The sequence below is a fragment of the Hyperolius riggenbachi genome, chromosome 10 (genome assembly GCF_040937935.1).
Source record: "Hyperolius riggenbachi isolate aHypRig1 chromosome 10, aHypRig1.pri, whole genome shotgun sequence".
Taxonomy (NCBI): Eukaryota; Metazoa; Chordata; class Amphibia; order Anura; family Hyperoliidae; genus Hyperolius; species Hyperolius riggenbachi.
In genome coordinates, this window is record NC_090655.1 from 77,578,376 (window position 1) to 77,603,376 (window position 25,001).

Sequence of the window (25,001 nt, forward strand, 5' to 3'; positions counted from 1 at the left end):
TCTGGCCATGTGGTGAGCATATTACACAAACATTGACAAGTTTCTGTTCCCACTGAGGTCATGGAGGATGTGTGCGATCATTTCTAGAAAGTGACCGTGAAATAAGCCTAACTGAGGAAAACTACTGCGAAATTCAGTGTGCTTTCCAGTAACTGACATTCTGATGCGTGCTAACCGCTTTAGGGCTGTATCCACAAACGTAATATTCTATTAGATCATCGTAAACCCTTCTGTTCAAGAACGATTTTATGGAGATGTTAAAGAGGAACTGTCGCGGAAATCTTAAAATTTTAAATACATACAATTAAGTACATTTCTCCCACAGTAAAATGACCCATAAATTACTTTTCTTCTATGTTGCTGTCACTTACAGTAGGTAGTAGAAATCTGACATTACTGACAGGTTTTGGGCTAGTCCATCTCTTCATGGGGGATTCTCAGCATGGCCTTTATTCTTTACAAAGACATTCCCTGAAAATGAGTAATACAAAGATGCTGGTCAGCCTCCCTTCTAGCTGCACACTATTTTGGCAGTTGGACGGAGCAACTGCCATTCACTAAGTGCTTTTAAAAATAAAGAAAACCCTGAGAACCCCCCTATGAGAAGATAGGCTAGTCCAAAATCTGTGCTGCTCAGTCACAGAGAGGGCATTAGACAGACAATGGCCTCAATTCACTAAGCTTATCTCCTGTCTTTAATAACTCTTCTAGAGTTGTTACCATGGTGATAAGGCATGTAGTATTCAGGAAACATTTTACCTCAGGCAAACCTAAAGTTAACTCTTCTGTCTTTAAGTTAACTCTTCAATCCTTAAAATAACTCCAGAGTTAAAGACAGGCTGTTTATTAGCTGCATGTGAAAATAACTACAGAGGAGGTAACTTAACTACAGAGGAGGTAACTTAAGGAATGAAGAGATAAGATAACTCTCTTATGTGGAGGTAAGTTTTCTCTTGCCTTATTATCTCCAGCATGATCTTAGTGAATTGAGGCCATTGCCTCTAAATACATGCAGGGCAGCAGGGAGCATTTCTCTGTTTTTTCATTCTGTCCTCACTTAGGCCTCATTCACATCATCCGTGCACATTTGGAAGCACGTGTGATGTGCTGAAACGCAGGAACAGCAGAAGGGCATAGACATCCCTTCTACCGTTCACATCTACTGCGCTGTGCAGCAGTACGATGCGCTAGGAAGCGCTTGCGTACTGCTGCCTGCATTTTGCCCGGATGCGCAGAGCTGATCCCATCACTGTCAATGAATGGGATCAGCGGTGCAGATGGTGTGCGATCGTATGCGCTGTGTTCGGATCGCACAGCCATCTGCGCTAGCTAGATGTGAACGAGGCCTTAGTCAGGTCACAGGTGGTGACACAGGGAGGAGATCAAATTTCAACATGAGCTGCTGTGCCAGCTGTGTGAGGGAGAATATTAGATAGGATAAACTCTCTCTATACATACAGGTAGGGTGAAGTTCTCTGTTTTCTTTCAATCTGTCCTGTGCGAGTTCAGGTGGTCCGATTTAAAATTGCTGGTGGCCCTCAGTGTAACTGTGACAGACTCCTCAGTGGGGGAACTTGGAGGCAGCTGGAGTGACTGGGCGTGTGGTGGCAGTTGAGGTGGTGCACTTTAAAATTGCTGGTGGCTGGTGCAGTGGTGTGGCCCCCTCAGCTGTGCCTCAGGCAGGCAGGCCCTCAGTTTAATTGTCACTGTCCTGTCCTCAGTGGGGGAATTTAAAGGCTGCTGGAGTGACTGGCTGTGTGGGATGAGATGAGTGGGTGCTGCATATACTAACCTTATGACATGGCAATGGTGCTTGCTTTCTGCCTCCTAATCCGCAGCATATTTTGGCATCCCTGCTTTTCCCTTATACTTCTTTCTGTCCCCCTCCGCGTCCGTTATTGTTAACATTGCAGCAGCGCCCATGCTTCTTCTTGGTCTGACTCGCACTTGCCGCCGGGAACCAGCGTCCCTGATAACATCACACGCCACTACGTTTGCGCCAGGAGCGATCTGCGTATGCGCGGCCAGGAGCACTGCGTATGCGCTCTGCGTATGCATCTTCTCAGGACGTGCGTCACCATCTGGCGCCTGCTCACACTGTCGGCAAGCCGCCGCGGCTTGCATCTGTAATAGAGGGGGACAGAGAGCCGGGGGGAAGCGGAAAACCGATATTTTGAAAATGTGCATGGTATGATTACCATGCACATTAAAACCGTGGTATACCATCATACCGGTATACCGCGGCAACAATAATCAGTAGCTGATGCCCCCTTTCCTACAAGAAATCTTTACCTTTTCTTGAATAGATCATCATGTGGGTCTGTATGGCCAATATTGTGGTAAAGCCCCTCCCACAGTGTGATGTCAGCACCTAGGTCCTGACAGTTTGTTTATGCCTCGCTGCATTGTGGGAAATAACAGCTGTTTCCAACTGCAAAGCTACCAGTACCTCCCTCTGTGCATATGTATATCTTATATATTCTGTAAACACAACCTTTTAGCCTACTGCATTGTTAGGCGGTGTGGTTATAAATAATGGCAGTTGGTGCGGTCTATTTTTTTTTTTTCATGTCTATCAGTAGTAAAGATAACGTGCAGGCTGATTGTGGATCAAACAATATGAACAAATTATACAATGAATATCAATCATTCTTGATCTCTTTTCTATCTTTTGACTTCTCACTTAGTATTGTATTGGTTTAGTTTTTTCCCCCCCCTTTTGATTTACTAGTACGGCTGCATCACAACAGCAGGATGCTGTGTATCCTGACAACCAGGCGATCTGTCGTCATGGGCAGGAACTTCAGTCTCCTGCAGCTTGTAGTACATCAACAGTTGTGCCTGACTTCATTACAATGAATAGGCAAACTGTACACAAGTAGAAATGTTTGCCCATTCTTTGACAGACATTGCATTGCCTGAAGGGCTGGCTGCTTGCATAATTTATCAGATAAATGAGAAACGGCTGTGCAGTGATGATGCCTGCCCCATGAGTTTTATTTTTGTATGTACAAAAGTCAGAGCTGAAAAAAGTTTGACTTCATTATTTGCACACTTTTTGTTTCCATTCAGGCTGGGATATTTCAGTGACAGAGCTGGAAATAGCACTGTTTTGCCCCCTGAGTGATGCTGGCCTATATGGTTCTTCATTTTTTTTATTTTTTTATTATTAATTAGTATTTCTATAATGCTGACATCTACTGCAGCGCTGTACAGAGTATATATTGTCTTGTCACTTACTTGTCCCTGAGAGGGGCTCACAATCTAATCCCTGCTATTTTCATGTGTTTATGTATATTTCGTGTACTGTATGAATCGTAGTCTAGGGACAATTTAGGGGGATGCCAGTTAACTTATTGTTGCTCACTGAAATGATGATTATTTTGAGTTCATAAAAACTGTATATTCATTTTATGCTGCTAGGAAATTGGACCAGTTGCACTCATCAGCTACTGCAGTGGATTGGTCTAATTCTACACTATACAGTGTTCTCCCCAGAATTTTTTTCCAGCCGGGTGGCATGAAATAGTAGCCGGGTGGCATGAAAAAGTAGCCGGGTGGGGCGAGTTGAAAATGCAGGGCAACTGTGCTTACAGCATAGGAGGAGGTGAGAAGGTGAGCCGATGACAGCCGGGTGGTCACCAAATCTAGCCGGGTGGAGCACCCGGCTAAAAGAGCCTGGGGAGAACACTGCTATATAAATTTACATAGAATACAGCTTTAACAAAATTTGCAGCAGTCTGAAATTATTAGTATCTTATTGGAAATCTGATAGCCAGCTGCCGGCAATTATATTCAAAGTCATTTAGTCACTGCAAGAGGCTTAAAGGGAACCTTAATAGGAAAAAATAACTTACCTGTGTCTACCAGCCCCCTGCAGCCGCCCTGTGCCCGCCTCATCACTGAGGGATCCTCCAGTCCCCCATAGTGCCCCTCTTTTGGCCTGGCGACTATAGACGGCCACTCTGCAGTAGAGATTTCCCCGTACTGCGCACGCTCAGAGTGCTCCCATCCACGGGAGCGTGATCAGGAGGTGCGTGGACTGGGGCCAAGCATCCAGAAGAAAGAGGGACGCTGCGGGGGACTGGAGGTTCCCTCTCTGATGGCACAGGGTGGCTGCAGGGTGCTGGTAGAAGCCCCAGGTAAGTTAAACACTTTTTTTTTTCCTTAAAAGATTCCCTTTAAAGCAGGGCTGTCAAACTCAAATACAAAATGGGCCAAAATTGTACACTGGGACCTAATCGTGGGCCAACCTCAATGTCTACTGGTCACCTTCCTCCCTTATGAAGTTCCCAGGTGGTCCCCAATCTCTCCCCTATACAGTTCCCTGGTGTTTAGTGCTATCCCCTCCCTCCCTCCCTCCCTCATATGGATTTTCTGGTGTTCTAGGGCTGCACCTCCAATGTAGCTTCCCTGGTGGTCTAGAATGAGCCAAACATAATGAAAAGTGAGGAAACCACTTGAAGGCCAAATTTTAATGGCTCCGAGGGCCAGATTTGGTCCGCGGGCCGGAGTTTGACATGTATGCTTTAAAGGAAACCTTAGACCAGTAAAATAAAAAATTTTACATACCTGAGGCTTCCCCCGTCCCCTCTTAGACTGATTGGTCCTTCACCATCTTCCCAGGGAGTCTGGATCCTCGGTACTACCACCAGTCAGGGCGTACTGCACATGCCTGGCCACACCCACGTGCCCCATTGCGCTCCTGTGGCGGAAGCGTTCTGCGTCTAAACAGTACTATTGTTCAAGCACAGAACGCTTTCAGCAATGCGAGCACGTTGGGCGAGCGTCCGGACTGCACCTGCGCTGACTTTCAGAATTACCGGTGCGCCTAGTGGAGAATCCAGGCTGCCTGGGAAGACTGTGAGGGACCAACCAGCCTGAAGGGAACTGGGGGAAGCCCCAGGTATGGGTCTTTTTTTTTTTTTTTACTGGTCTCTGGTACACTTTAACATAGTTTGCATAAGCAGAGCACACCCGGCGACAGGAGAGCGATCAAGGACCTGTGCCGCCAGCCAGTACTGAGCAACTCGGCAGGGTTGGGACAAACAGCTGCACGAGGAGGAGGACTGCGAGGGACATACAAGCTTTCAGGGGATGGAAGAAGCCCCAGGTAAGTAAAAGAACAATTTTTATTTTCACCTCTGGTATCCTTTAAAGCATACATGTTAAACTCTGGCCCGCGGGCCAAATCTGGCCTTCGGAGCCATTAAATGTGGCCCTCTAGTGATTTCCCCACTTTACATTATGTTTGGCCCACTCTAGGCCACCAGGGAAGCCATATGGGGTATATGGGGAAGATTATTAAACACTATAGAACTGTATAGGGGAGGGTGGGGCCTCTGGACACCAGGGAACTGTATAGGGTAGGGAGGACCATTAGGCATCAGGGAACTGTATTGGAGCTGAAGGGGGGCCATTAGACCCTTGGTAACTTTATAAGGGAGAAAGTTGGTCAGTAGACATTGAGGTTGGCCTAGGTCCCATTGTACAATTTCAGCCCACTTTTATATTTGAGTTTGACACCCCTGCTTTAAAGGATACCCGAGGTGACATAATGAGATAGACATGGGTATGTGCATTGCCTAGCACACAAATAACTATGCTGTGTTGCTGTTTTTCTGCCTGAAAGAGTTAAATATCAGGTATGTAAGTGGCTGACTCAGTCCTGACTCAGACAGGAAGTGACTACAGTGTGACCCTCACTGATTAGAAATTTCAACTAAAACACTTTCCTAGCAGAAAATGGCTTCTGAGAGCAGAAAAGAGGGAAAATAAAACGGTCAATAGTTCATAGATTTTAGCTCTGGCATACTTCAATGAATGTCATTGAGCAAAAACAATAATACAGTAAAAACTTAAAAAGTAGATTTAAACATAAAAAAAAAACTGTGGAATATCTTAAAAAGCCATTTTTAGGAGAAGGAAGATAGATGCAATTGTTTGTTTCATTCGTTTATTTTCGCCTCGGGTGTCCTTTAAATCCATCTCATGCCATGTATTTATGTAAAGTGTTCTTGCTGGCAGTGCGTGCGAATAATAGTTTTGGCTGGAGTTGGTCTTTAATAGGTTCCAAATGAGTGTTGCGTTCCTCTGGCTAAAAATAGTTGTTTGACAATCTTATCTCCCGCCTGCAGCCATTTAGCTTTGTTTACCTCGGCTGTTTATGGAATGCTTTTGTTAACAAATAAAGGAAATGCATTTGTTTAGTAACATTGTTTTGGACGTGATCACGAAGCTTTGTATAACTTCTTTATTTTTAGGAGTGGAAAGTATGTGTACAAGCCTCTGATGAGCGAGACCTGCTGCCCCCAGTACACCATCAGGTACATCTCATTTTCTCTTGTGTAACAAAAAAATCATTTTCAATGCAGCAAAAAAGGTGAATGGGTCAGTAGATGTTTGTTATGGTTTTTTTTTATTTTTTTTATTTGGCCTTTCTGTATTTTGCACTCCCTGCGCTTTTCTTTTAAAAATACTGATTACCTGGCTGCTGTGCTCATCTTTTGCTTTAATACTTTTCTAATCACTGACCCAGATGCAGCATAGAATCCTGATGACATTGGTCTACTCTACTCACGACATGCTTGTTCCAGGTGTGAGACTCCAGCTCCGTACACACACCAGATGAAATTCCTCCAAGGCAGCCAATACTGACCGCTTTTCGCGAGAATCCAGTGTGTACGGCAGTCACGAACCCTCTCGACCACTTGGCAAGCATTATTCCTGGCGCAACACTTTGGCCAAGCCACTTACTGCTCGATGTCACTCCCGTACCTATCCAAGGCATACAACAGAAAATATTACCCACATGCAATTGGCACATATGCGCAACCTCAGCCCTGAAATCTTGCCCAATGCAACTGTTCCCGATCCCCATTGGGCGACTTGTGAGCTTATGTATGGGCCTTAAAGTGTATGTGAGATGACGTGAAGTGATGAGATAGACGTGTATATACAGTGGCAAGGAGACTAACATCTATACTGTGCTGCTTTTTTCTTTTTTCCCTTGCCTGAAACAGTTAATAACCAGCAATGCATCTGTCAGATTTTCTCCAGTCTGGACCAAGTCACTATAGTGTCCCTCACTGGTAACATTACAGCTATAAAACCCTTTCCTAAGCAGATAACTGGGCTTCTGACTGCAAGGGATATATAAAAAGTTCAGTAGTTCCAGTAGTTCATGTTTTTTCCCTCTGGGACGCTTGAAACACTGCAGTTGAGCAGAGACAATAAAATAGTCTACTTTGTGAATGTTTATACCTAAAATAAAAGCATGAGATGTCTAAAAAAGGTCATTTTTAAGAGTAGAAGGACAGATTGAAGTGTCTGGCTCATGAGTTTATTTTCACATTGGGTTGACTTGAACAAAGCAAAGAATGGTAGTCGCTCAATCAGGCTGATAAGTAACACATGAGGAGCTGAAGATCCTGGGCAGAGGCACAGCAACATTTTAGGGCCCGTTTCCACTATAGCGTTGCGAAATCGCCGGCGAATCACCGCAGGCAAATCGCATGCGGGTGCGATTCCGCAAGCGTTTTTTGCCGCGATTTCGCATGCGATTTCGCATAGGTAAGGCTGTATGCGATTTTAACCATGTCACTGCCTGTGTGAATTAACATGGGTACCTATGCGAAATCGCGGCAAAAAACGCATGGGGAAAACGCATGCGATTTCCCTATTAAATACATTGCGTGCGATTCGCCTGCATTCCACACGCAGGCGAATTCTGAGGGCCCTACCCTGCAGATTTTTTCTGCACAGAAAAACGTGCGGGGAAACGCACAAGTGGAAACAGTCCCATCCACTTGTACTGACTGTGCGAATCCGCATGCGGATTCGCGATAGTGGAAACGGGCCCTTAAAGAGCCTCTGAGCCTGATCTAATTCACTTTTTCTCCTACGTGATATTTCACATCTTATCTATAAAATAAGCCACCAGCAAGCAAGAAAATACTCAGAATTATTTTGGCAGTACTTTTTCACCTACTTATTTTAGCAGTACTTTTTCACAGTACTTTTTCAATTTCAGAGTGCTGAAAACTTATTTTAAACAAAATATGAAAATTATCTTCTAAGAGAAAACTTAAAGGGACTCAGAGCTGTATAATACAAAACGTTTTATACATACCTGGGGCTTCCTCCAATCGCTCCCACGCCGCCGTCCTTAGTCTTCTGCCGTGCTGGTGCCGGGTCCCCGCACTTCCGTCAGTTGGCGCCAGGCTGACAAAAGAGAAGTGCGCTCTTTGCGCACTCAGCAACAGGGAGAGATACGTAGAGGGCGCACTTCTCCTGCGTAGACTGGCCCGACTGACGATGTGCGGGGACCCGGTATTGGAGCTGCGGGAAGACTGAGGACGGCGGCGTGGGAGTGATCAGAGATTATGGGGCTGGAGGAAGCCCCAGATATGTATAAAACGTTTTGTATTATCCAGCTCTGGTACACTTTAAGCAATAACCAGCGGATTAGCACAACACCTCGAAGGGCCAGTGCACACCAAAACCTCCAGTAGATCCGCAAAACACTAGAGGTTTTTGATGCAGATTTTCATTGCGATTCTAGGCATGTTTAGAGAGGTTTAAACATGCCTAGCGGTTTTTAGAGCGTTTTTGTGCAGCAGATTTCATATATCGTTACAGTAAAGCTGTTACTGAACAGCTTCTGTAACAAAAACGCCTGCAAAACCGCTCTGATCTAGCGTTTTTCAGAGCAGTTTTCCACTTTCCTGTACTTTAACATTGAGGCAGAAACGCCTCAGAAATCTAAAAAGTGCTGCAGCCCCCGAGTTTGCGTTTGTAGAAAATACGAACCGCACTGGTTTGCACAAGCCGATTGAAAAACATTATCCAATCAGTTTTTAAAAAGGCTCCAGAACCGCTCTGGTGTACACCAGCCCAAAAAAATTAGATTATTAGTTCCACAAATCCACAGGCATCAGCCAAAGAGATCAGTGGGACTACCAGGTAACTGGTATTGTTTAAAAGGAAATAAATATGGCACCCTCCATAGCCCTTTCAGTGCAGGTGTCCTTTCAGTAGTCAGCTACAGTATTTTCGGTACTTATCCGTTAGCCGGGCGCATCCGGCAGGTGGCGCTGTTGATGTTAATTCCAATCATAATTACTTCACGTCAACCTGTGAATGTAAACCGCCGGATGCGCCCGGCTTAAACAGATCAAGCCGCCGGCTTGCTTCATGAGTGTCTCGCTCTCCTCCCCCTCTTGCCCTCTCTCGTATGAGCCTTGGGGAGGGGACGTGTGTGTTCCCCCCAGAGTCGTTCGTCGCGGCATTGCGACGAACGACTCTGGGGGGACACGCATGTCCCCTCCCCAGTGTTCTATAGGAGAGAGGGCAAGAGGGGGAGAAGAGCGAGACACTAAGCAAGCCGGCGGCTTGATCTGTTTAAGCCGGGCGCATCCGGCGGTTTACATTCACAGGTTGACGTGAAGTAATTATGATTGGAATTAACATCAACAGCGCCACCTGCCGGATGCGCCCGGCTAACGGATAAGTACCGTATTTTCTTATCATCTATGGCATACCCCTTGAACATTGTTTTGTTAAGCAGCTTTTTTTCTACTGAAGGTGATCTTTAATTGTTTACATCATTTATAATATGTTCAGTTTTTTTTATATAGCTTATATTTACACTGTTGTAGAATATGTAAGTTTTAACATGTTTTGCTTTCTTTATAGGTTAACTGCACTGAATTTTCAACCCAATAAATCGCACAAAAAAGTCCTTAAAAAGATGCAGAAGTTTCTCCAGGCAGGAGAAGTGTCACACTCCATGAATGATGGTGAGGAACAGTAGATTGTCATAAAGGCAATGCCTCTTGGGAGCTTCCTGACTCACACAATGCAGAGTAGATAATTGAATCCCACAATGCATTGCTATCATGGTCCATTACTGCTGTAGCCAGGAAATCAGCTTGTGCATTTCATTGTGTTTCCAAGGCCGTGTCGGTGTTGAACTTTGGAGAAACATTTTCAGGCCTCTGGTTCCTTTTGAAGGTGAGGTGTGCCTTCTAAACTTCATGCTGGTTTATTTAATTTCTTTTTAGGTCCTTCAGGAGAACCCATGGATTCACAAGCTAGCAGTCCTGTTTCCTACAACATGTGCATTCAAGATAAGACTGAGATTGCTGTGGAAGACTTGAAACCTCTACATGCAGAGCTGGAGGTAACGGAAGAGAAGGACAAGGAATTGCACTTAAGCCCTGATGAAGTTGATAAAAAGCCGGTGGAATCAGAACAAGCTGCTGAAAATAAGGCAACCGTTCAATCCACGCCTAAACCTGGTATGTTCTGTGGTGAGCCAGTCTTTGTAAAACTTCAGTGTTCATGACAGTCATATCCCTTAAAAACCTGAAGTGAAAATAAACTTATGAGATAATGAATTGTGTGTTTAGTACACCTAGGAAATAGAACATTAGTAGCAAAGAAAAGTCTCATATTGTTTTCCAGTAGAGGAAGAATTAACCACTTCACCACTGAGGGGTTTTACCCCCTGAGCACCAGAGCAATTTTCACCATTCAGCGCTCCTTCCATTCATTCGTCTATAACTTTATCATTACTTATCGCAATGAAATGAACTATATCTTGTTTTTTCCGCCACCAATTAGGCTTTCTTTAGGTGGGACATTATGCCAAGAATTATTTTATTCTAAATGTGTTTTAATGGGAAAATAGGAAAAATGTGGGAAAAAAAATAATTATTTTTCAGTTTTCGGCCATTATAGTTTTTAAATAATGCATGCTACTGTAATTAAAACCCATGAAATTTATTTGCCCTTTTGTCCCGGTTATAAAACCGTTTAAATTATGTCCCTATCACAATGTTTGGCGCCAATATTTTATTTGGAAATAAAGGTGCATTTTTTTCAGTTTTGCGTCCATCCCTAATTACAAGTCCATAGTTTATAAAGTAACAGTGTTATACCCTCTTGACATAAATATTTAAAAAGTTCAGTCCCTAAGGTAACTATTTATGTATTTTTTTTAATTGTAAATGTTTGAATTTTTTTTTAATTACAAAAAAAAAATAAAAAATGGGGAGTGTGGGAGGTAATGAGTTAATTTTTTGTGTAACATTCATTTATTTCTATGTGAAAAATGCTTAGGGTGTAGTTTTACTATTTGGCCACAAGATGGCTACAGTAACTTTTTCCTTCCGGACGCTCGCAGGAAGTAGTAGGAGGCTGTGAGTGTTTGTTTTTTCTCACAATGATCGCGCTGCCCATCGGAGAGCAGCGGATCATTGTGAGGCTTAGATCAACGAACGGGAATGGATTTTCCCGTTCTTTGATCTCCGGGTGGGCGGCGACGTGTTTACTAGCGGCGGGCGGCGTGTTTACGAGCGGGAGCGCGGACAGCGGCGGGAACGCGGAAAGTACGGATTTCTCCGTCCCTGGGGGTTAAAGGATGGAAAAAGGGACGGAGAAATTCCACCCAACTTGACAAGACAGTACTGTTTTCTGAAGCACTTAACGAAAAAGCAGTGAGAGACAGGTTGAGATAAGTGTATAAGCAGACAGAGGCGCCTAAAGGATAAAATATTCTAAAATGTTTAAAATAAGAGGAGTTAGAGGTGGACTTACCTCCTCCAAGCAGACACACGAGTGTTGTGTATATTCAACACAACAAAAAATTATTTATATACTCCAGAAAGTGCAACGCTTTTCGCGGGCATCTCCCGCTTCATCAGGCAATAGAAATGGAGCATAAAACTCTAAGTCTGGTGCAAAGCTCAGTGCCTCTGACTTATTTGAGTTTTATGCTCCGTTTCGATTGCCTGATGAAGGTGGAGATGCCCGCGAAACGCATTGCACTTGCACTTTCTGGAGTATATAAATACATTTTTGTTGTTTTGAATATATGTTACGACCAGAACCCGAAGTTTGGCCACTTCTAGTTCTGGCCGGCCACTTCGGGTTCTGGCCGGCCAATGTGCGAAGTGGCCGCTGCGCTGCGGCCAATGTTAGAAATGGATTTATTCCTGTGACATTAATGTATCTTCTGGCCGCAGCGCAGCGGCCAAACGTATAACCACTTAGTTAATTTAATGCAATTAAACCGGCGGCAATGTAACAATTCAAGCTGCCGGCGTTTTCTCTGCCTCTCTCTACTTCTCCCCCCGCCTCTCTCGCTCTCCTATGGGCAGCCGGCGGGGACACGAGTGTCCCCCCCCCGGAGTCGTTCGTCGCGGCAGGGAATCCTGCCGTTCTTGCAGAGCGGGTGCTGGCAGAAGCAATGTCTGCAGCCTCCCCGCTCTGCTTTCCTGGTGCGACGAACGACTCCCGGGGACACGCGTGTCCCCCGCCGGCTGCACATAAGAGGAGAGAGAGAGAGGCAGATAAAAAGCCGGCGGCTTGAATTGTTAGATTGCCGCCGGCTTAATTGCAATAAATTAACTAAGTGGTTATACGTTTGGCCGCTGCGCTGCGGCCAGAAGATACATTAATGTCACAGGAATAAATCCATTTCTAACATTGGCCACAGCGCAGCGGCCACTTCGTACATTGGCCGGCTAGAACCCGAAGTGGCCGGCCAGAACTAGAAGTGGCCAAACTTCGGGTTCTGGCCGTAACATATACACAACACACTTGTGTGTCTGCTTGGGGGAGGTAAGTCCACCTCTGCCTCCTCTCATTTGAAACATATTTTAGAATATTTTATCCTTTTGGCGTCTCTGTCTGCTTATACAGTTCCTGAGTCCACCCTTGGTGGAGGGGTGTTGCCCCTTATTTCCTATCTACAGAGAGCGACTTCTTAATCCTGAGTGGGGACAGGTCTAATCTCCTCACCTGCTGATATAGTGGTTACCTGGACGGTAACCCATGTTTGTGAGTATAAATAGATACTTACATGTCATATCTACATACTACACTATATTGGGCTCTCGGTGTCTCTGTTTCGTGTTCCCGAGGTTGAGATAAGGTTTTACTGCAGGAAGGTTCAATGGGTCATTAACTCTGCTCTGTTTTATAGTTTTAAATGCAGAGTGCGGTTTGTAAACTGCCAATATGACAGACTGATGCAATTTTTATAAAAAAAAAAAAAAAAGCTACATAACAAAAATGAGACTTTTTCTTTGCTACTAATGTTCTATTCCATATCCGTACTACACACACAATTAATTATATCACAAGGTTTTTTTTTTGTTTGTTTCAGATTTGCTGTAAAGTAAAGCCCAGCCAAAACTCGAGTTCAAAATAGGCATTATTACCATGAAGAGAGGGAAGCCTCAGGATCCTATTGATGCATCACTTGGTGGTCTGCAGTCCCCCTGTTACTGATTGTGGTCCCCCGGCTCCTTTTCCTGAGTCATGGCAGCTCCGTAGACACGTAAGCCAGCGGCTTAGGCTTACTGCGCATGCGCGGGGGACTCGCACATCTGCTGCGTGTGCCTGAATCAGGAAATAGAGCTGCGAGGCCCTGATATGATCGCTAATCTTCTAAAGGGGCTGCGCTCAGCGACTAGGGACAGGGAGGGAAGACTCAATAGGATCCTGAGCCGTCCCTCTCTTTAGGTAAGTATCTTATTTTGTGCCTGAGCTTCGGCTTGGTACATTTTAACCAAGAGTCATTCAAGGGGTTATATAGAAGACTTTTTTAATCAGCATCAACCCAGTGCTATTGATGTGTATGTTACGGCCAGAACCCGAAGTGTGGCCACTTCTAGTTCTGGCCGGCCACTTCGGGTTCTGGCCGGCCAATGTGCGAAGTGGCCGCAGTGCAGCGGGCAATGTTAGAAATGGAATGTTACGCCGTCTCGCTGCGGCCAAATTGATGACAAGTTGCTTAATTTAATGAAATATAGCCGGTGGCAATGCAATAGATGAAGCCGCCGGCTTTCGCACTGCCTCTCTCCTCTCCCTGATCGCCCCCCGCCTCCCATACAATAAGTAGCAGCCGGCGGGGACACGCGTGTCCCGAGAGTCGTTCGTCGCGGTAGGGGAATCCTGCCGTTCCTGCAGAGCGGGTGCTGGCAGAAGCAATGTCTGCAGCCTCCCTGCTCTGCTGCCACTGCTGCGACGAACGACTCTCCGGCTGCATGTCCCCGCCGGCTGCTACGTATATTGTATGGGAGGCGGGGGAGGAGAGAGGCAGTGCGAAAGCCGGCGGCTTCATCTATTACATTGCCGCTGGCTATATTTCATTAAATTATGCAAGTTGTCATCAATTTGGCCGCAGCGAGACGGCGTAACATTCCATTTCTAACATTGGCCGCTGCGCTGCGGCCACTTCGCACATTGGCCGGCCAGAACTAGAAGTGGCCACACTACGGGTTCTGGCCGTAACATGTATAAGTAAGTGCTTAGTCAGTTCATAAATTGTTGAAAAAGAGCTCAAGGAATGTGTTTATTTACCGAGTGCTGCATCTCTCACTTGCTACAAGCCAGCAAGAGAACATGTTCTGTTCTAATTGTAATTAACCAGCTTAGCGGTATGGACGAGCTCAGCTCATCCATAACCGCCACGCTGGATTGCTCTGGCCCTAGTGGGCCGATTTTCATAATGTTTTTGTTTTTTTTTAAACACGCAGCTAGCACATTGCTAGCTGCATGTTTATACCGCTCGCCGCCGATGCGCCGCTACCCGCCGCTTAACAGCTTCCACAGTGAGATTTTATAAACCCTCCAAGTACTTCTCCTAAGGGGCATCACATGGGTGAGTGGCAGGTACTGTATACCCTGAAGGACACCTATGGTACTTATTGCTGCTCCAATTTAAAGCCTTGGTCCAAGTATCTAAAAATACTATATAACAGCTTAAAGGACACCTGAACGGAAAGGTGTATGGGGGGCTGCCATATTCATTTCTTTTTAAACCATACCATTTGCCTAGCAGCCCTGCTGATCTTTTTGGTTGCAGTAGTTTTTGCCTCACAGACCTTAAAGGATACGTTCGAGGAAAAAAAAAATCTACCTACCTGGTTCTTCCTCCAGCCCCTGGCAGCTGATCTGTGCCTCGCCGCAGCTCCGGTGTCCTGGGATTGTTTCTGTTGGAGATGCCAACCTCGCCAGGTCAGGATCTTCTGCGCCTGTGCGGCAGTGCCACTCGCGTTAATGTGGACTGGAGTGTTCTGCTCGGGTGCAGTACTTCTGCGCAGAAGACTCCAGGCCACATAAGCGCGTTCGCAAGTGACGCGGCTGTGCGCTTTCGCAGGTGCAGAAGATCCCGACCTGGCAAGGTCAGCATTTCCAACAGAGCTGATCCTTGTACACCGGAGCTGCGGCGAGGGACAGATGGGCTGCCAGGAGCTGGAGGAAGCCCCAGGTAAGTAGATCTTGTTTTTTCAATTTCCTCGGACGTATACCTTTAAAGCAGTGTTCCCCAACCCTGTCCTCAGGGCCCACCAACAGTGCATGTTTTGTGGAAATCCGCAGAGGTAGTTCATCAGCTCTGCTGAGACACTAATTACCTCACCTGTTCATGTTTGTGGTTTCCTGCAAAACGTACTGTTGGTGGGCCTTGAGGACAGGGTTGGGGAACTCTGTTTTAAAGGATACATGGGATGAAAAAAAGTCATGCTGCTTTACTTACCTGGCGCTTCCTCCAGGTCCTAGCTGCAGTTCCGATGTCACACAGTCTTCTGGTGTCCCCTCCATAGCAGCCAGTGGCCTGGAACTGCAGCGAGGGCCACAGAGACTTCTAGGGGCTGGAGTAAGCCCCAGATAAGTAAAGCTGAAGTACTTTTTTCATCTCCTGTATCCTTTCAACAAACTTGCAGCTTATCTTGTCAGACTTCAGTCAAAGCAGCTGATCTGCATGCTTGTTTTGGGTCTATGGCTAAAAGACATGGAGGCTCAGCAGGAAAGCCAGGCAATCTGCATTATTAAAATGAAATAAATAAATCAGCCTCCTTATAACATTAAACAATGCTAGTTGCCTGGCAGCCCTGCTGGTCTATTTGGCTGCAGTAGTGTCTGAATCACACCAGAAACAAGCATGCAGCTAATCTTGTCAGATCTGACAATAGTGTCAGAAACGCCTGATCTTCTGCATGCTTGATCAGGGTCTATGGCTAAAAGTATTAAAGGCAGAGGATCAACAGAATAGCCAGGTAACTGGTATTGCTTAAAGAGAATCTGTACTCTAAAATTCTTACAATAAAAAGCATACCATGCTATTCATTATGTTCTCCTGGGCCCCTCTGTGCTGTTTCTGCCACTCCCTGCTGCAATCCTGGCGTGTAATTAACAGTTTTAGGCAGTGTTTACAAACAAAAGACATGGCTTCTAACCAGAGTATGATAGGCTGAGAACAGCTTACTGTGGGACTCATGCAGTGCTTGGAGAGGGTGTGTAAAGCTTCTGCCAATGGCAAGCAGTGCTGCACATTCCACACATTCCAGCCTCAGCCCGACAGAGCCGACATAGGAAAGAAGATAAGATTTATTACAGAGACAGTGCAACTAGAAACGGCTGCAGTAAGACAGACCACATTAGAACAGTTATAGGAACTTATAGGATAGAAAAAATAAGGTTTAAAATTTTGTTGCAGAGTCTCTTTAAGACGAAATATATATATGGAAGCCTCCATATACCTCTCGCTTCAGGTTTGTGGTTTAGGCTGCTGCTTGAATTGAATCATCCTACTGTTCAAACCGCAAAGGGTGAATTGTACAGACTGAATCTTTCTGAGAAAATTGTGGCCTGTTGCAAAGGCTAGAGTTCTATGTCAATGGGGCTACTATCTTGCTCTGTGCAGTCTGAAAATGACGATTCCCGTGTCCCACACTCTGTTTCTGCCTGTCAGGCTGTGTACATGTGGGGACCTGTAGGCAGTATTTCAGGAGCTCAGTTGTTGGGATAGATTTTCTCTGCAAGTCCCCTTGTTTGCACACAGAGTGGAGTAGCTCAGGGCGACCCGGTAATGGGGCTAAAGCAGGGAGGGGAGTGATTGTTTGTTGAGAAGGAGTAACATTTGCACCATGTGTACACTGAGATCAATGTCTCTGAGGTAACACTTTACACTGGAGGCATTGAAGGGAACAGCTACTATACTGATACCAAACTAGTGAATTTAGGATGTCTAAAGAATGAGGCATCACAGATAAAAACTAAAAATAGGTGCATTATCTTGGTGCAGAAAAAAAGCTCAGAGATAGCTTTTATTGCAAGAAAAAAAAAAAGACTTACAGAGTTTTTCACCTTAACACATTTGCTACGGCATGGCTCTGGCCCCTTAATCTACTAGCAACCATTTTATTTAGAGACTTGCAAGTGCCCCAAGCCAATTTATTTTAGCAAAAAAAATGTTATTTCTTATTTGTTACATCTCCCTGCTTCTATTTAGTACTTCTGTAATGTGTATGTATGGCTGCTTGTCACTAGGGGGCGGTGTGAGACAATAACAGAGGACTTCTGCTTTCAGTTTCTATATTTTCTGCTAGTAGAAAGAGTTTAAAGGATTCCCAAAAAATTACAGCACAATGAGTTTGCAGTGCACTTATCTCAAACAAGATAACTATTGAAGCTGTTAATGGGTTAAGGACCAGAGCCTTTTTTTTTTCTGCTATCTGTGATTACTGTGGTTGGCTCATAGTGATCACCTGGTGAGGAGCCAATGAAACTGGCACCTTACCGATGGGCAGAAGCTTGGCTGTCAAATATGCAGCTGCTGCAATCGGCTCCAGGACCGTGGAAAGCCGGGGTGTAGAATCTACACCGCATCAGAAATGGATAACCGCAAGTGCGGCATAGATTCTCACTTCTGCAGTCCTGAGCCGGTTAGTTTGAAAGTCCAAAGATACAAGCAGTTCAGTTTAAATCTCTACGTACTGTTAAGCCGCATCTACACGTGTAGATGCGGCCACGATGTTCCTTATCAATCGAGCCGCTGATGCGGCTCGATAGATAAGATCCGACAGGACGGATCTCCCCACCGCCGATTCCCTGCTCGCTCCCCGTGAGGGGACAATGGCAGAGAATCGAGCGGAAGATAAGCGTCGCCGGCAGGGACGAGCGGGGAATCGAATGCGGCAAGCGGGGACGCGGTGGGCACGCGGAAGAGGCGATCCGGCGGCTAATCGAGCCGCCAGATCGCAGCCTCATCTACCCGTGTAGATGAGGCTTTAGGTTGAATAGCACATACAGTACACTGTAATCTCGTTACAGTAAACTTCAAAGGACCAGGAAAACTGGTTTACTATATCATAAATAGTCATAGAAATGGCCCAGCATGCCCTGGTACATTATCTGCTGCAAAGGACCAACTTTGTCCTCCCATTGGAGGTATAGTACAAGCACTTGCACATTTTGCGGACTACAAGGTTAAATTATACCTTAGGGCTGCATAGCCAGCCTGGGCAAATCACAGGTACAGTATCCAGGGCTCTCAAAAATTGCTGTCACTGAATAGAGGCAGCTACTCACTTCCTGTGAGTGGCTGCGATACCTCTGTGGGCGAGACTTGCAGCACGTGTCCTGCAAAACTTTCTGCTCACACTTGAGCCAATCATGACGCCTCTCATCAAAATGCAGCCAATCGTGATAAGCCACTCGCAACTGTAATGCGAGTGGCTCTGATACTACCGTGGGTGGGACTTGGCACTCTGCTCTCCACTCTCCTTCGTTTTGCAGCAGGATGGCCTGTTCTGATCTGCACTACAAGTGAAAGTAGCCTGTACTGCGCTCCTCACGCTACCAGAAGCGTCATTGCTAACAATGTAAGAGATACCCTGGAATGCGTACAATCCTGTGGGAGGATTGTAAAAATACTTCTATAAGTGATAGCAATGTGGAAGTGATAACGCTGCATCTTCTTTTGTTTATGTCCACATTATTCCTCATTTTCCCCATGCTGCTTATTTATACAGTACGGTATATCTAGTGCTGGTGCCATTGTCTTACTAATGTTATCGGGCAACAACTCAATTGCTACCAGCCTAAAGACAGCAGCTGGCCATGGGTTTCACACTGACATATGACACATGCACCGCCCACTGTTTACTGTATCCAGTCAGTGTCACGTAGGGGCCAAAAAATATACTTACTATAACAGAAGTTATATCAGAGTTTCCTATACCAGGTGTTACTCCCATAGACTTATAATGGAGATTGTCTGGGGTCTAGAGATGTAGTTTACTATATTAGTTTATTATAACAAGATTATACTGTATTACCTGGGTAATGCGTGCAACGCCGTGCATTGAGCTAGTAGCATGACGTGTGCTGCTCCCCTGGCCTTAATACCAGTAAAATTGCTTTAAAGAGACACTGAAGCGAAAAAAAAATTATGATATTATGATTTGTGTGTGTAGTACAGCTAAAGGTGGCCATACACTGGTCGATTTGCCATCAGATTCGACCAACAGATAGATCCCTCTCTGATCGAATCTGATCAGAGAGGGATCATATGGCTACCTTTACTGCAAACAGATTGTGAACCGATTTCAGCCTGAAACCGATCACAATCTGTGGTGGTGCTGCCGCCGCTTCCCCCGCCCGCATACATTACCTGCTCCGCCGGCGCGACTCCCGTGTCTCCGCTCTTCTTCTCCGTCTCCGCTCTGGTCTCCAGGTCCAGCATGCTTTACTTCTTCCTGTCTGGGGGAAGTTTAAACAGTAGAGCGCCCTCTACTGTTTAAACTTCCTGCCGGGACAGGAAGAAGGGAAGCATGCCGGAGACCAGAGCGGAGACGGAGAAGAAGAGCGGAGACCCGGGAGTCGTGCCGGCGGAGCAGGTAATGTATTGCAGCTCTATTGCGTCGGTCGTCGGGCACTCGAACGCCGCTCTTTACCCGCGGGCGATCGACGGTTATTTTCCGCACGGCGCGATCGACGGGATCGGACGGAATGGATCGAAATTCGGCGTGTAGCGTGAACGATTGGCAGCAGATTCGATCCCAGTGATCGAATCTGCTGTCGAAATGGGCCAGTGTATGGCCAGCTTAAAAAATAAAACATTAAGATCAGATACATCAGTCTAATTGTTTCCAGTACAGGAAGAGCTAAGAAACTCCAGTTGTTATCTCTATGCAAACAAGCCATTAAGCTCTACGACTAAGTAAAGGTGGCCATACACTGGTCGATTTGCCATCAGAGAGGGATCGTATGGCTACCTTTACTGCAAACAGATTGTGAACCGATTTCAGCCTGAAACCGATCACCATCTGTTGTGGTGGTGGTGCTGCTGCTGCTGCCGCCGCTCCCCCCCACCGCATACATTACCTGCTCCGCCGGCGCGACTCCCGGGTCTCTCTCCGCTCTTCTCCGTCTCCGCTCTGGTCTCCGGCTCCAGCATGCTTCACTTCTTCCTGCCGGGCAGGAATAAGTGAAGGCATGCCAGAGACCAGAGCGGAGACGAGCGGGAGCAGTCGCGCCGGCGGAGCAGGTAATGTATGCGGGCTCTATTGCGTCGGTCGTCGGGCACTCGAACGCCGCTAGCGATGCGCTCTTTTCCCGCGGGCGATCGACGGTAATTTTCCGCACGGCGCGATCGACGGGATCGGACGAAATGAATCGAAATTCGGCGTGTAACGCGAACGATTGGCAGCAGATTCGATCCCAGTGATCGAATCTGCTGTCGAAACGGCGGTAAATCGGGCCAGTGTATGGCCAGCTTTAGTCGTGGAGAGGGCTGTTATCTGACTTTTATTATCTCAACTGTAATTGAACTGTTTACTTTTCCTCTGCTAGAGGAGAGTTCATTACTTCAGACTGCTCTGAAAGACTCATTTTGAAAGCTTAAGCTGGCCATACACTGGCCCGATTTGCGCCCGTTTCGACAGCAGATTCGATCACTGGGATCGAATCTGCTGCCAATCGTTCACGCTACACGCCGAATTTCGATCCATTTCGTCCGATCCCGTCGATCGTGCCGTGCGGAAAATAACCGTCGATCGCCCGCGGGTAAAGAGCGCATCGCTAGCGGCGTTCGAGTGCCCGACGACCGACGCAATAGAGCCCGCATACATTACCTGCTCCGCCGGCGCGACTCCAGTCTCCCGGTCACCGCTGCTCTGTCTGCGCTCTGGTCTCCAGGCCCGGCATGCCTCACTTCTTCTAGCCCGGCAGGAAGTTTAAACAGTAGAGCGCCCTCTACTGTTTAAACTTCCTGCCGGGCTAGAAGAAGTGAGGCATGCCGGACCTGGAGACCAGAGCGCAGACAGAGCAGCGGTGACCGGGAGACTGGAGTCGCGCCAGCGGAGCAGGTAATGTATGCGGGCGGGGGCAGCAGCAGCAGTACCACCACAACAGATTGTGAACGGTTTCAGGCTGAAATCGGTTCACAATCTGTTTGCAGTAAAGGTAGCCATACGATCCCTCTCTGATCAGATTCGATCCGAAAGGGATCTATCTGTTAGTCGAATCTGATGACAAATCGACCAGTGTATGGCCACCTTTAGTGTTGTGTAATCTGCACATATTAGAGAATGATGCAATGTTTGAAAAACACTATATACCTGAAAATAAAAGTATGAGAATATTTTCTTTGCTGCTAATCTTCTAGTAATTATTCATAGTACACAACCAATTCATTATATGATATTTTTTTTTTCGCTTCAGTGTCTCTTTAAGCCTCGTTCACATCTATGTAGTGCAGATGGCTGTGCGATCGGAACACAACTTTGTGCATCAGGCCCATTATTTGAAATTGGTTTCTTTGTATAATTTAATCCACATGCTAAACTACTCCACTCTGAGCACAGACTCTATCAACACTGGGTGTCAGAGCTGCCTGCCAGTCACTCAGTTAATGCAGGTGTGAAGAATAATTGTCCCTGCTCTGTGCAGCTTTTAAAGACAGAGTACAGACTCCAGACCAGAAAAGTGATGACTTAGAGTAAGTTTTGGAAATTGATAGCTGAAGCATAAAGTTCATTTTTAAAGGGAACATTAAGCGAACGAAAGGCGTTCCGTTTAATCTATCTGGGGCTTCTTTCAGCCCCTTGTAATCCCATCAGATCCTTTGCTGTCCTCCCGTTCCACTACTGTGCCCTTTCAAAAGCTGGCCGACTGAGCCCTCTTGCTGGCTCAGCACGTGCCTGGCCTCGATTGTGCTCCCATAGTCGGGAGCATGCTGCACTTGTGCAGTTCATAAAACTTACAGCTGCGACTGCTCACCAGGACTGCACATGCACAGTAGCCCCGTCATCCAGCTTTTGGAGGGCTTAGCAGAGGAATGCAGTGGACCAGGGGACTGTGTGGGATCTACAGGGGGCTGGGAGAAGTCCAGGATAAGCTAAGCTGAACACCTTTTATTCACTTAACCTTCTTAGTGGTAACCCAAAGTCATGCTCGGGCCAGAAATCTGCAGCTCAGAGCGGTAACCCCGAGCTGAATCAGTGGGAAATGTGTAATGTGCAGGAGCTGGTGCAGATCTATCTAGCAGTATGACTTTTAGGGTCTAAAAGCTTGTGAAAAAATTGCACTGCTTTTAGACAATAAAATCTGGAAGTAATCATACTGCCTGGGAGGTTATACGACAACTCAGAGGGATATGCAGGCTGCCATATTGATTTCCTTTTAAACAAGGCACATTGCCTGTCTGTCCTGCTGATCATCTGCCTCTAATATACTTTAAGCCATAGACCCTGAACAAGCATACAGATAAAATGTTTAACTTTGACTGTATGCTTGTTTCAGGTGTGTGATTCAGATACTACTGATGCATGGAAGATCAGTAGAACTGCCAGTCAACTGGTATTGATTAAAAGGAAATAAATATGGCAGCCTCCATATCCCTTTTAGGTCAGTTGTCCTTAAAGTTTCCTTTAATTACATTTTATAGCAGATTTTTAGCAGGAGTATTAAAATAAATAAATAAAAAATGCAAGGTCACTTTTAGCCATGTTGCAGCGCTCCTTGAGTAAAATTTGTTTTACTTTTTGACAATGTTGTTCGCAAATTTATTTACCAGTAATTTTTGCACCAAAAGTGGTATTTTCGAGTTTGAGAAAATGTTTGTATTTTCGCAAATCACCAACATTTTTACTTTGAAAATTTGAGAAATGTTTATTTATGAGTGATTTAATAGAGAGAAAGTGACCTGCAAAGTTCTACGACTTTGCAGGTCGCAGATCATGCTGCCCTGACACGCAGGGCTTTTCTTCCTGGAGAGGCTGAGCTTTAAGCTGTAGCTCTGCCTCTCCGTAATCAATCTCCGTCTCCTCCCCGCCCCTCTCAGGGAAAGGAAGACTGAAAGGGGCGGGGAGATGCGTTGATCTGCAACGATTGACTGCGGAGGAGGCAGAGCTACAGCCTGAAGCTCTGCCTCATTGAGGAAGTGAAGCCCTGCAAGCTTCGGAGCTCTGCAGGGCTATTAAACTGTAATAAATAACCCATCTGCCGCGGGGATGCGGCGATTCAACAGGGGCATTCAGGCTTAACAGGAATTTATGACAAAAACATGTAAAAAAAGAGACTTCAGAGTCTCTTTAAGTGTGGAAATCTGTAATTATTAGCGCAAAAATGCATAAAAAAAGTGAACAATTACAAACGTATTGCAAAATGATTTTTGATGACATTTTCGCTCGAAAGTTGAATTTAACATTATTTTTGTGAAAATTATTATTATTAATATTTGTATGTAGCACCGACATCTTATGCAGTGCTGTACAATATACCGTATGTATTGTATTGTCACTTATTGTCCACCAAAGGAGCTCACAATCTAATGCCTACCTATGTCTATGTATATATCATAGTGTATGTATTGTAGTCTAGGCTAGGGCCAATTTGATGGGGGAGCCAATTAACTTATCTGTATGTTTTTGGAAATGTGGGAGAAAACCGGAGTGCCCAGAGGAAACCCACACCGACACGGGGCGAACATGCAAACGCCATACAAATAGTGCCCTGGCTGGAATGCAAACCGGGGACCCATTGCTGCAAGGTAATAGTGCTAACCACTACGCCACCGCGCAGCCCGTGTACAAAAAATATCAACAGTTTCGCTCATCACTGCTTTTTGATATGGATATCTTCGTCAATTCCTGAGACTGACAAATGTTTTCAGTGAGTCCAGGACTGAATTCTTTTTCTTTCTGTAGTGTAATATGCGGTGACTGTGCATGAGTGAATTGTGTGCACCACACATGCCTGCCGTGTTTGAGTGCATAAGTGAACTGAGTGCACCACATATGTCTACCGTGTTCAGGCTTAACTGGCAGGAGAGTAATCAGCATGATGAGGAAAGATGTCTTTCCTGTTGTCTGTTGGAAACTCTTCCAGCTTGGTTTTCCCACGCACATGTGGCTTTTTCTTGTTTGGTTGTTTGTGCTAGAAGTCCTGATGAGTAGGAGTGCAGGCTGGTGCGCACATTATTTATCTATGTGTGTGGTGTGAGGCGGGGTTATCTTTTCTCATGCATCCATCACTGTCTGCATAAGAAATATCCTCGATGTAGAATTAGAAATATGAAAGAAAGGACACGGCATTCTGTGGCTGAAAGCAGCAACAAGCTGTATTGGAGCATTTGCTCCAATACAGCTTGTTGCTGCTTTCAGCCACAGAGTGCCGTGTCCTTTCTTTCATATTGCTACATGTACTACAGGTGTGGGGTGCCTGAGGACGCTGTGCACCGGCTGGCCGGAACTATTACCGGTTTATTTCCCAAGGCTTGAAGTTTTTTTTTTGCTTTTTTGTCATGTAGAATTAGAACTAGGCATGTGGAGATTTATAGTTAAAGTGCAGGTTTTGCACCCCCAAAATACATTGAGGTCCGTCGCTTCCCATCTATGGCAAGTGTAACGTTGTAATTTGGAGTCGCTGGTCCTGTTCCGTTCAGTTCAGGCGCAAGTGGAGACCACAAATGCATATTTCATACACGGTACAATAGGAGCATCCATCTGCTCAGAATACATTCATAGTTGTGCCTCGGACACACTAGAGTGCTTTTTTGAGTGCTTTTAAAAACGCTTTGCTAATAAAGGTGTATAGAGGTGAGCCCACTAGAGCAATTGCGATTTTTGCAAAGGCAGGACATGCAGCATTTTGTAACCGTTGGGCTCCAATACATAGTCTGAGTTACCTTAATCACCAGAAAA

The 25,001-nt window shown here is 45.8% G+C and overlaps 1 protein-coding gene across 5 annotated transcripts in view; it reads left to right on the forward strand.

Annotated features, from left to right (window-relative positions):
• ATE1 (arginyltransferase 1) overlaps positions 1-25,001 on the forward strand; it is a 170,532-nt gene that overhangs the window by 16,527 nt on the left and 129,004 nt on the right. For all 5 annotated transcript variants that reach the window (XM_068257584.1, XM_068257583.1, XM_068257581.1 and 2 more), the window contains exons 3-5: positions 6,264-6,326; positions 9,697-9,800; positions 10,065-10,301. In XM_068257584.1, the coding sequence (XP_068113685.1) occupies positions 6,264-6,326; positions 9,697-9,800; positions 10,065-10,301 (404 nt within the window). The remainder of the gene's footprint in view (positions 1-6,263; positions 6,327-9,696; positions 9,801-10,064; positions 10,302-25,001) is intronic.